This window comes from Aquarana catesbeiana, linkage group LG05, assembly GCF_042186555.1.
Source record: "Aquarana catesbeiana isolate 2022-GZ linkage group LG05, ASM4218655v1, whole genome shotgun sequence".
Taxonomy (NCBI): Eukaryota; Metazoa; Chordata; class Amphibia; order Anura; family Ranidae; genus Aquarana; species Aquarana catesbeiana.
The window spans coordinates 625,347,018-625,360,231 of NC_133328.1; the positions used below are offsets into that span (position 1 = coordinate 625,347,018).

The following is a 13,214-nucleotide window of genomic DNA, read 5'->3' on the forward strand; positions in this document are numbered from 1 at the left end:
TAGACAATAATTTGATGCAGGCCTGTGGTCAGGTCATGGGCTGCAGAGCTAGACTGCTACACTCTATATGGGAGCAGCGGTCTCTCTACAGCAGTCCTACATGCACCTCTCTCCCACCCTTCCCCAGTGACTCAACACTAAAGTTCTCCAATTAGGAGGCTGCGGTTTACAGATTGAACTCTAAGTCAGTAGGGAAGAGGGGGTGCATGTAGGACATCTGTAGAGAGACTGGTGCTCTGGCATAGAGTGCAACAGCCAAGCTCTGCAGCTTATGACCCAGCCCGGTAACTAAACTGCTGCTGATTATTTCCTTTTACAAAAATAAGCCTTTATGACATAATTATTTCCAGAGATTACAAATAATCCCTTCAGCTTAAAGCAAAACTTCAACCAAAAGGGGAAGTTCCGCTTTTTTGCAACCCCCAGCTGCCACCGTTGGCACTGTTTGGGGGAGGGGGGATCAGGTACCTAGTTTTGACAGATACTTGTTGCCACTTCTGGTCAGATCACCATGGGGAAAGCAATTGTCACTACCAGAACTGTTCAGAGGAAGCCTATAGGACCAAGGAATAAGGTAGACATCCCCTAGACCGGCCATTCTCAACCAGAGTTTCCATAAAACTCTAGGATTCCTCCAGAGGTTGCTAGGGGTTCCTTGAACTGTGACTGATTGACCTCCTTTCTGATGGTGCCTGCATAGTTCTTGGGTCAACGCCAATTGGCAAAGCCAGCCGCATGACACCAATGATCTTTTCAGATCTCTGTAAGGGTGGCATTCTGGTCACAATTGTAAGGGAGACATTCTTCCTACTGACCAACAATGTAGCATTTTTCTCGCTGACCAACAATGAATTGGTTTTAGCAGGGGTTCCCTGAGACATGAAAATTATTTCAAGGGAGAAATAATTGTCCTAGACTAAGCAAGCATTACATCCCGAACATACAAAGAAGGGAACATCCACATTTTTTTAATGTATTTTTTTAAGGTGACTGAAGTTCAGCATTAAATAATGGGCAGGGTTAGTTTTTAGGTTTTTGGAACTTATTAGCCATTAAAGTATTCTGAAATACCTCATCAAACCCAAAACTGTTTTAGATATCACAGTGAGAAGCAGTGTCTAGTCCTTCACTGTACAAAGGTCCATTAGGACACTCTTGAATTTTAAGTGATGAGTTAGAAACTGCTGAACATCAGCGTTTGTCTCAGAAGAATTGCAGGTTATATATCGAGCTATTGAACACTGTATTGGCCAACATAGAGTAAATGTGTAGTTCATTTAATTTCACAGTCAGCAAGACAAGAGAAGCATTTTGCAACTTGGTTTTCTGATTGCTCGAGTGAAGCGTAAACTGATCAAATCTCACCCTCACATATTAATAATCTTCCATCAGTTCCTGGCCGCCATCCAGCAGCTCCATAAACATATTGCCATCATTGAGAGTGTGCACTTTATTTAACTAACGGTTTTATGAAGCAATCCTTAGAGAAAGCAATTGTGGAAGCAGGACTTCTTGTTTGTCCCTTCCTACATTAACAACCTATTTCCTAATGAAACAATCCTGATTCTGAATATGCTAATACCCTACATTAATGAAAAGCAGAGTGATTTTAAGAATACTGATGTTGCCTTAAAATGAATGATTGTTTGTCAAAATGTTGGCAGAATTAGCTTCTTATTTCATTATATGTTTTGCCTATTTTTTTTTTAACAGAAATTTTTTATTAATGTTTTGCCTATTTAACATTTACCTAAGCAAACCTAATTATGTCGCTTTGCAAAAAAAAATTCTGTTTAAATTTTGACTGTGTGTATTTTGTTTGTTTTTCCATAAAAAGAAGAAATTAAGGTGTCAGTACACAAGAACACATTTGTGACTTTTTCCTTATTTTTTGTTCCGGTTACTGTTGTGGCTCCTATTTTTGCTCTTGGTTGCTGTCCTGCTTTAACAACCACCAATCTGTCTTTTTATATAGCTCTTCTCAGTCGTCATTCCTGCTAAATGTCCAGAAACCAAGTCCAAGCTTGGTCACTATGCGGTCCCAGCAAGGGCTTGAGGACATGCCTGAGTCTGGGGAGTCACCAGCCTCAGACTCAATCCCGCCTTCAGCAGATACTTCAAAGCTTGCTCCGGCCTTCCGGGACTTCCTCGGCTGTTAGTGTAACAAATAATTCTGCGCTGCCTAAAACAAACAAAGAAAGCAGCTAACATGGCAAATGTGGTATATGCACTAAAAATATAATACAAAAAGTGTAGCGCTAATAAATAAATCCATGTATGAACACTTGTATGAAAAATTCAGTAAATCAAAATCAGCATTTGAATACAGAAGTCCAAGTGAATAAATCAATATAAAATAGGGTGAAAAGTCCCATAAATAACTTTGTGTAAAAATCTCCTCAGACGATGTCTAAGGAGACGAAACGCGTTGGATAGGATTCCATTGCCGCCATTCTTTGTACCAAAGCGCTGCTTTATTTACTCAAATTTGAGTTTTTCCAATTTTTTAATAAATTTTGTGTAATTTACGGAATTACGCTATGTGACCTTTTTGTTCTTTTTCCTTTATCCATTTGGTATCCATGTAAAACGGGCCATCACCTTATGAGATACACCAGTCCATGGATGGTTGTGGGTTTTTGGTACAGCTTCCAGAGGATTCCATACTGGTAGTGGTTGTTTCCACCACACAAGCTCGTTTGACCCATTGAACGTAGGTTCTTTAATGTTCAAACTTTCTGGTAAGCCTCCATATTGTCGGTGGTGGTGTCTCTTCACTTCAAGCCTGCACTTGTCAAAGATTTTTACACAAAGTTATTTATGGGACTTTTCACCCTATTTTATATTGATTTATTCACTTGGAATTCTGTATTCAAATGCTGATTTTGTTTCACTGAATTTTTCATATATGTGTTCATACATGTATTTATTTATTAGCGCTACACTTTTTGTCTTATACTTCCTCTGCTGTTCCATGTAGAGACCTGACTGCAGATCCACATTGTAGTTATTTGGCTCTTGTTCACTAGGGGTCAGCCTGGTGAGCGGCTCCTCACATTGCCCGCACTGGATCCAGGCACTGACCACCGCGGTCGGTCTTCTGCAACCAGGACACAGTAGACACAGCCTCTCCATCCCCTTGATCATCCCAAGGGCAAATTCCCCTCGATGCTCCAAGCGGACACTGGTGTCCACCAGTGTCACTTCCTGCATGTCAGGCAACCAGGTCAATGCTGGGTACACATGTGCACCTTCCCCCATCTTGCTCCTCTCACTCCCGCTGCCAGCAGGGCACACTGGGTCTCCTCTGGGGCATGGCTCCACCCTCAGTCTTACAGACTGGCTGGCACCTGCAGCTCTGATAAGCAGGTTTGTACCTGTGTGCTCTGCTGTAACCCCTTCTTGACTGTACTGAGGTTTGCATTCACAGGCAGCAGACTGATGATTATGATGTACATACTGGCACTTGCAGAACTTGTCAGGACATGCTGCTCGGCACCAACTGTGCCGAGCAACTGGGAGCAGGTGATAGCAAGCATATACTGTGCTTGTCATGAGCAACAGCAAAGTCTGTAACACACATCATACTGTAGTTAGCATGGAAAGAAGAAAGAAATGGCTGCACATCCAGAACTCCCGATTGCCTTTTATTGTTCACAGGGATAACATCAAATACACCAACAAATGGTCACATAGACGCATTTCACACATACATCTTGTGCTTAATTATTACTTATTAAGCACAAGATGTATGTGTGAAACGGGTCTACAGGACCATTTGTTGGTGTATTTGGTGTTATCCCTGTGAACAATAAAAGGCAATCGGGAGTTCTGGATGTTCAGCCATTTCTTTCTTCTTTCCAAGTTTCCCACGGAGGCGGGCTGGGGCTGGCACTCTATGAGACTCCCCTATTAGTCTCTTATCACACACCTTGAGCAGCGATTCTTTTTCTTGCATACTATAGTTAGCAGGGTAGGAACAGTCCTTAACGTCAGCTGTGGTTGGGCAACTGATAGACCCCCTCCCACAGATACTCGCTGGCTTACCCCAATTACCATGGGCAACAGCAGACATTTTGGTGCACTCTTTACTGTTCTGTGCAGGACATTGCAGCATACAGTCACTTCTTCTAGCTTTAAGAAGACTGCTGGACATTTTGTAATCCATGAGAGCGATTACCTGCCATGGTTGCCACAAGCGACAGCACATAGCACACACTTTGTAATCCAAGGATGCGATTGCCCACCATGGTTGCCATGGATGACAGCACATAACACAGTTCTCACTGAATACCAGGTTATTAGTACTAGTGTCTGTCCCAGCCGCAGTTTGGGGCAACTGGGTATGCGGTGCAGCACTAACTCAACAGCAGTTCCTGCTGGTTGCTATGGACAACGGCACTTGACTTGAGCACACAGTCACAAATAGGCAAAGCACATAAGTCCATCTCCCTTGTTTTAACCCTCAGTGGTCCTGGAAGCAAAGCACAGTTCCCGAGCTTGATGAATCTCCGGTTGCTAGGAGCAATGACTGTGCAGGTTACTTTGGGCAATATCCTGGAGGAGCCCCCAAATGTAGCACACCCCCTAAGAAGCCGTAAGTAGATAGGGCTCCACACCCTGCACAGCCAGGCACACCGAATTTCCACAGGCACTCAGAGTCAGAGAACAGTCTGTGACTTTTTTTTTTCTTTTATTGAGGGATATAAACTTGGATATGGTTGGACATTATGGGATGCCCACTTGACTTCAAACAACTTCCGTAGTTCCAAAACAACTCTTCCTATATACAGTCCTATGTGCATTCCACTTCTTCCTCCAGCACTTACTTGCTTGTAGAAACCCTGCTGCAATTTGGTAGCAAAGGCCCATTACAGGCAGGGGCTCGCTGCCCCTATACTTGGATACTTGGAGATAGGATGGGTGACACAGATCACACTTTCCCAGCACTTCCTCTCTGTGGTCACTGATCCCAGCACCACCTCTTCAGGCACTGCCAACCTTTCTGGCTGCAACTGCCCCTTTCACTAACCCTCAATGCTAACTTCTCTCTACAGTCTTCTAGACTGACACTCTCTCCACGGTCCTCCAGACTGACACTCACCAGCCCACCCTGCTGATTCTCAGGAGATCTCCCAAATGTGCTTACCTGCTCCTGCTGTCCTTTCACTTGCTCCTGTGCCTCCATGTGATGTAGGGGGAATCTTCCAGCACCTGAGCCCTCAGACCCGAGGTCACCCCCCCAGACTAGGGGGGGCACCCTCAAGGGCCACCGACAGCCTCCTTAGCACTCCATCCCCATCTTCCACCTGAATCTCCCTGCTGGCATGGCCCAATACTATTTATGAGGTAGGCTCTGCCCCCTGCCGGCCCAATGCTGGGGATTGTCCGAGGCCTAATAAATATGTATGAGAGCGCCTCCTAACCTCCACCCACTACATCCATAACCTTCTCCAAGGTTCCAGAAAATAGGGGGAGGCACCAGAAGAGCTGTTAGATGAGTCATCCAGCCTCCCTGAGTCACTAAACCTTGACCCAGATTCAGCCCTGGCCTGGCTCCCAGCCAAGTCAATTTACCTACACTAACAACTAAACAATGTATACCTAGTACACTAGCTAGAGGGTGCTACATAACATTTGAAGTGACAGCACACAAGAATGTATTTGTGTGTTTTTTTTTTTATATATTATTTCATCTTTTTCACAGGGAAAAAACATTTAAATCTAAAGTATGTTACATCCCAATAATTGTTTTCAGTTAGAGGGTGACCCCATGGTTACCACTGATGCCTTACAATGCTAAAGTCCTGGGTTCAAATCCTTCCCTGCTTGCTCTCAAGAAGAGGACATGTCTCTGGAAACAAGTCAGTAATAGTTTTGTTTAAATGAGGACTCGGAGAGTTCCATCTTCTGGATCCCTGTTCTGTTTCCTGGGTTTTGGCTACGCTTTTATACCTTGGCTTTTGTGATTATGCACTCACTTTTTCTTACATTTAATAAAATGATTACGGTAACGCATTAGGCCTTTGCAACCTTTTGTTTTGTTTGTTTATGTTTTTCAAGATTCCGCCGATTTCGAGAGGGCAGCATTGGTGGAACATTCCTGTTTTGGCAGAGATCTGACGGATATCATCTTACACCACTTGTTCAGCTTCTCATTATGGTGTCTAATGTCCTGTACACACGATAGGATTTTCCGACAACAAAACTCTGGATGCTGGACAGATGTTGGCTCAAACTTGTCTTGCATACACACGGTCACACAAATGTTGCCAGCCCATATTGTGTAGGCCAGTGGTCTTCAAACTATAGCCCTCCAGTTGTTCAGGAACTACAATTCCCATCATGCCTAGTCATGTCTGTGAATGTCAGAGTTTTACAATGCCTCATGGGATGTGTAGTTCTGCAACAGCTGGAGGACCGTAGTTTGAGGATCCCTGGTGTAGGTTGATCTGCCATAGTCACTAGGAATGAAACCAAACGCGCTGGGTGAGCACAGTTTGCGGGATGTTTGCCGAACAACCCACAAGTTCTAATCTAATTCTTAATCTGAACCCCATTGAAGTCAATAGATGCTGAATTTTTGAAACAAAATCTGACCATTTTTAAAGCTAATAGACAAGGGATTGGCAAAGAAATGGCATGGGGCGATGGACACTACAAGAGAGAACATGTACCAATGCAAAAAGAACAAAAAAATAGTTTTGCAGGGAACAGCAATTTTAATAATGTTTGAAGTCAATCCTACATATAAAATGACCCAAATGCAAAAGGTAAGACTCCGTGTCCAAGAGATTCCACCAAGATTCAGGGATCAATTAAAAAATAAAAACATGTAGGTAGGTGGGCAACTAAGTAAATCTAAAGGATGGGAGGTTACACTTAATAAAAGGTAAGAAAAACTAAAATTGTTTATTATGGGTTGCTGTAGATATTTGAAAAATGTATTTTTAATTTCAATGGCTGTACAAAGGAACAAGGATATGAGTTGGGGGGAAGTTTTATCATCTACAGTATGTCAGAAAACTGAGTACACCCCTCACATTTTTGTAAATATTTTATTCTATCTTTTCATGTGACAACACTGAAGAAATGACACTTTGCTACAATGTTAAGTAGTGAGTGTACAGCTTGTATAACAGTGTACATTTGCTGTCCCCTCAAAATAACTCAACACACAGCCATTAATGTCTAAACCACTGGCAACAAAAGTGAGTACACCCCTAAGTGAAAATGTCCAAATTGAGCCCAAAGTGTCAATATTTTCTGTGGCCACCATTATTTTCCAGCATGCCCTAACCCTTTTGGGCATGGAGGTCACCAGAGCTTCACATCACGGAGCTGATGGATGTTAGAGACCTTGCGCTCCTCCACCTTTCATTTGAGGCTGCCCCACAGATACTCAATAGGGTTTAGGTCTGGAGATATGCTTGGCCAGTCCATTACGATTACCCTCAGCTTCTTCAGCAAGGCAGTGGTCGTCTTGGAGGTGTGTTTTGGGGTCGTTATCATGTTGGAATACTGCCCTGTGGCCCAGTCTCCGAAGGGAGGGGCTAATGCTCTGCTTCAGTATGTCACAGTACATGTTGGCATTCATGGTTCCCTCAATGAACTGTAGCTCCCCAGTGCCGGCAACACTCATGCAGCCCCAGACCGTGACAATCCCACCACCATGCTTTACTGTAGACAAGACACACTTGTCTTTGTACTCCTCACCTGGTTGCCGCCACACGCACTTGACACCATCTGAACCAAATAAGTTTATCTTGGTCTCCTCAGACCACAGGGCACGGTTCCAGTAATCCATGTTCTTAGTCTGCTTGTCTTCAGTAAACTGTTTGCGGGCTTTCTTGTGCATCATCTTTAGAAGAGGCTTTCTTTTGGGACAACAGCGATGCAGACTAATTTGATGCAGTGTGCGGCGTATAGTCTGAGCACTGACAGGCCCCCCACCCCTATTTCCCAAAGACAACCTCTGGATATGACGCTGAGCACATGCACTCAACTTCTAAGGTCAACAAATTGGGCCCAATTTGGACATTTTCACTTAGGGGTGTACTTACTTTTGTTGCCAGCAGTTTAGACATTAATGGCTGTGTGTTGAGTTATTTTGAGGGGACAGCAAATTTACACTGTTATACAGGCTGTACACTCACTACTTTACATTGTAGCAAAGTGTCATTTCTTCAGTGTTGTCACATGAAAAGATATAATAAAATATTTACAAAAATGTGAGGGGTGTATTTACTTTTGTGAGATACTGTATGTAGGTAAGGGTGAAGGGGATTTAAGAGCAGGCCAAGTTATAAAATATCCTTCTACAAGGCACCACACATACCTTCCGTTTAAATGCAATGTGATTTAAATCAAACAAGATATAAACCTTGCAATTACTCTGCTAGTTTTCTTTCTCCTTACCTGTTTGTCTCATAAGCGTTGCCGTCAGTTTGTGTGGTGTCCTAGATGACACTTTTAACGAGGCCCTTACGTGATAGTACCTAAAAGAAGAAAAATACAATTGTTTTATTTTTACATCAGAAGACATTTAGAATGGTCACACTAAAACACCATCCAAAACTTTAAAATTTGTATAAGGAGGACCTTGCAATAAAATACAACATCCTCTTTTACTGTCAGTAGAGATGTGCACTAACAAAAAATGTGTTCGTTTTCGTTTCATTCGTTTTTTGCATTTTTTGGAAATTTGAAAATTCGGAATTCGGAAATCTGAATATTTGGATTTTCGAATTTCCAAATTTCCGAATTTTCGAATTTCGAATTTCCAAATTTTCGAATTTTCCAAATTTTCGATTTTATTATTATTATTGTTATTTATTATTATTAGATCGTTACGTTCCATTCGTTTAGATACGGCATTCATTCTCCCAGATAATTCATAACTTCGGATAAATTCGTACTCGTTACGTTCACTAACAGACAAATTTGAAAGGAAATTCCAATACCTATAATTTAATAGTTATTATTAGTTAGTTATTATTTCAGAATTTCGGGTTTTCGAATTTTTGAATTTTCATTCTTTTGAATTTTCTGATTTTCATTCTTATTTTCAGATTTTCAAATTTCCAAATGTTTGAATTTTCAAATTTCTTAATTTCAATTTTTTGAATTTCCCAAAATTTCGATATTTCCGAACTTCCGGATTTCCGAAATTTCGAATTTCTGAATTTGAATTTTCCAATTTTCCAATTTCCAAAAGTTTCCAATTTCTGACATTTCCAATTTCCGAATTTCGAATTTCCTAAATTTTGAATTTCCGAATTTCTGAAATTCTGAATTTCTGAATTTCCGAAATTCTGTATTTCTGAAAATTAGAAATTTCGATTTTCCGAATTTTCAAATTTCTTAATTTCAATTTTTTGAATTTCCCATTTTCCAAAATTTCGATATTTCCGAACTTCCGAATTTGGATTTTCCAATTTTCCAAAATTTTCCAATACAACCCCTTTTCTTTACACTACAGGTACATTTTGGACCCACTAACATTAAGTTATTTTTAAAGGGGTAGGGGTCCCGAATATTACATGTAGATCTTGCTTTCTACAGCAAGGTCTGCTTTAAAGTGGAAGGCAAGCCAAACCCTAACTAAGCTTAAAGTGATACTAAAGTCTTGTTTTTTTTTTTTTTTTCGGTTAACTAATTCCCGCCCAAGGACGTCATATGACGTCCTGGACTTTCAGTGTGAATATTAGAATGATGGGTGCAGCTCCAGGCATCATTCAGATATCCTTGTTTGCAGCCGGTGATTCTGTGCACCATAAGAATGATCATAGCGGCAGTTCCACTGCTTGATCATTCTTACAGGCGATGGGAGGGGACATCCCCCCTCCCGCCACCATCTGGTGCTTCTCCGGGCTCTCCCGTGCCATTGGGGACCTGGAGAAAGAATCGCCCACCGCTGGATGATGAGCCGGATGACGAGCATAGAGATGACCCGTGACCAGATGGTCACGGGTCATCTCTATGACAGTCGAAGGCCCGGGCGCGATGTTATGAGGTCACATCCGGGCCGCGGTTGTAAACAAAGCCGGCGATCGCGGCTGGTAAGCATGGGATCGTGAATTTTTTTTTCTGATCTCAAGCTTTCCAGCCTGGAGGAGAGATGAGGGGTATTAATGACCCCGCATCTCTCCATAAAGAGGACCTGTCATTAATGATTCCTATTACAAGGGATGTTTACATTCCTTGTAATAGGAATAAAAGTGATAAAAAAAAAATGTTGTAAAAATTAAAAAAATAAAGTAAAATAAAAAAAAATAAAAAAATACAAATTTAGAATGCCCCTGTCCCTGGTAGCTCGCTCTCAGAAGCGAACGCACACGTTGGTTCCGCCCACATATGTAAACGCCATTCAAACCACACATGTGAGGTATCGCCACGTGCGTTAGAGCGCGAGCAACAATTCTAGCACTAGACCTCCTCTGTAACTCTAAACATGTAACCTGTAAAAAATGTTAAAATGTCACCTATGGAGATTTTTAAGTACTGAAGTTTGGCGTCATTCCATGAGTGTGCGCAATTTTAAAACGTGACATGTTGGGTATCTCTTTACTCGGCGTAACATCATCTTTCACATTATATAAAAAAATTGGGCTAACTTTACTGTTTTGTTATTTTTTAAATCATGAAAAATTGTTGCGCAAATACCCTGCAAGATAAAAAGTTGCAATGACCGCCATTTTATTCCCTAGGGTGTCTGCTAAAAAAAAAAAAAAAAACATATCTAATGTTTGGGGGTTCTGAGTAATTTTCTAGCAAAAAAATGATGATTTTTACATGTAGGAAAGGAGTGCCAGAATAGGATTGGTATGGAAGTGGTTAAAAATAATAAACATGGTATACTTACCTGCTCTGTGCAGTTGGATTTGCACAGAGCAGCCCAGATCCTCCTCTTCTTGGGTCCCTCGCTGGTATACCTGGCCCCTTCATGATGTTGAGTGCCCACACAGCAAGCATCTTGCTATGGGGGCACCCGAGCCGATGTCACAGCTCTGTGCGTCCATTCAGACACTGAGTTGTGGTTCAGCCCTGCCCCCTCTTTCTCCTTATTGGCTAACTGACTTTGATTGACAGCAACAGGAGCCAATGGCGCCACTGAGGAGGGAGAGTCCTGGACCGCGGAGGCACTCGTTCACATCGCTGGATGGAGATGGGGCTAAAGTCAGTATTAGGGGGGCTGAGGGGGGCTGCTGCATACATAAGGTTTTTTTATCTTAAACCCCTAGTGCCGACCGTATGCACATATGGGGCCTTGGCTTTAAGGGGTTATACCGGGGTGAGGTATCGCCGCAATCGTCAGAGCGAGAGCAATAATTCTAGCACCAGACCTCCTCTGTAACTCTAACCTGGTAACAGTTCATTTTTTTTAAATCGTTGCCTATGGAGATTTTTAGGTACCGTAGTTTGTCGCCATTCCAGGAGTGTGCGCAATTTCAAAGCATGACATGTTAGGTATCTATTTACTCAGCGTAACATTAGTTAACTAGTTACATAGTAGGTGAGGTTGAAAAAGAGCACACGTCCATCAAGTCCAACCTATGTGTGTGATTATATGTCTGTATGTTGCGGTCGTTCAGGTGCTTATCTAATAGTTTCTTGAAACTATCGATGCTCCCCGCTGAGACCACCGCCTGTGGAAGGGAATTCCACATCCTTGTCGCTCTTATAGTAAAGAACCCTCTACGTAGTTTAAGGTTAAACCTTTTTTCTTCTAATTTTTAATGAGTGGCCATGAGTCTTGTTTAAACTCCCTTCTGCGAAAAAGTTTTATCCCTATTGTGGGGTCACCAGTACAGTATTTGTAAATTGAAATCATATCCCCTCTCAAGCGTCTCTTCTCCAGAGAGAATAAGTTCAGTGCTCGCAACCTTTCCTCATAACTAAGATCCTCCAGACCCTTTATTAGCTTTGTTGTCCTTCTTTGTACTCGCTCCATTTCCAGTACATCCTTCCTGAGGACTGGTGCCCAGAACTGGACAGCATACTCCAGGTGCGGCCGGACCAGAGTCTTGTAGAGCGGGAGAATTATCGTTTTATCTCTGGAGTTGATCCCCTAATGTCATCTTTAACACTATACAAAAAAATTCATACATAGTTACATATAGCCCCCAACTGTCCCTGATTTCGAGGGACTGTCCCTGATTTGAAGCAATGTCCCTCTGTCCCTCATTCCTCCTCATTTGTCCCTCATTTTGGTCTGATCTTTATAGATGTATAAAAAATTTACTTTTTATCTATCAAAAAGTGTTTTCCAGCACTAAACCTTTCATCCGATTTCTAAATTGCTGCATTTGTAAATTCCAAAAGCCAATATAAAGGAATAGTAGTGGTAAAAAAAAGCACTTCTGGGTTTACCCATCTTGTTTTTTTGTGCAATTCTCTTTTAAGAGGGCGGGGCAAGGGGTATGTCCTATGCCTGCATACTTTTGCTGATAGGTGTCCCTCATTCCCATCTCAAAAAGTTGGGAGGTATGGGGACATAGTAGGTGAGGTTGAAAAAATACGTCCATCAAGTCCATCCTATGTAGGTTAATGCATAGAATGCAGTCAGGTAAAAAAACCTTCTGACTTTAAAACCACTTTAAGTCTACTCCCACCCCCATTCTAAGCCTTTTCTATCTACCCTGTAAAGGAAAGTTGTTTATACCCTGTTAAGGGAAAGATCTCTATACAGACCTATTCTGAGGTCACTTTGGTCCGGTCACATGATCTCTCCAGCGCCGGCTTCAGTAAAGAGAAGAGACCACTGACAAAGGCTGCAGAGCCTTGGCAATGACGCCACTCATAGGCTTACCATGAGGCATCCGTTGTTGGCTGTCCCTCCTCTGCACTGAAGCCAGCACTGGGAATCGATCATGTGACCAGACCGGAGCAACTTCGGAATAGGTCGGTATAGAGATCTTTCCCTTCACAGGGTAGATAGCATAGATATAGAATAGGGGTGGGAGTAGATTTAAGTTTAGTAGAACTATGAGCAATTATTTTTTTTTTTTCATTTTGGATAGAGTAAGGGAGGGGTTTTTTTTTTGTTCACTAACTATGTCCCATTGAGGAGATTTCCCTTCACTTCCTGTCCCATAGCCAAACAGGAATTAAGAGGAAATCCCTGCAAATTAAGGGAATTCCTTGGGCACCTGCAGGTCACCAGAACTAGTCTCCCCTCTATTACTTTTCTGGGGACAACCCAAAATTGGGGA

At 42.2% G+C, this 13,214-nt stretch overlaps 1 protein-coding gene across 1 annotated transcript in view; it reads right to left on the reverse strand.

The window, feature by feature from the left end:
- Positions 1-13,214, reverse strand: part of FAM135B (family with sequence similarity 135 member B) — a 257,650-nt gene that overhangs the window by 134,869 nt on the left and 109,567 nt on the right. Inside the window, exon 3 of the mRNA XM_073632289.1 lies at positions 8,419-8,498. Within this exon, the coding sequence (XP_073488390.1) occupies positions 8,419-8,498 (80 nt within the window). The remainder of the gene's footprint in view (positions 1-8,418; positions 8,499-13,214) is intronic.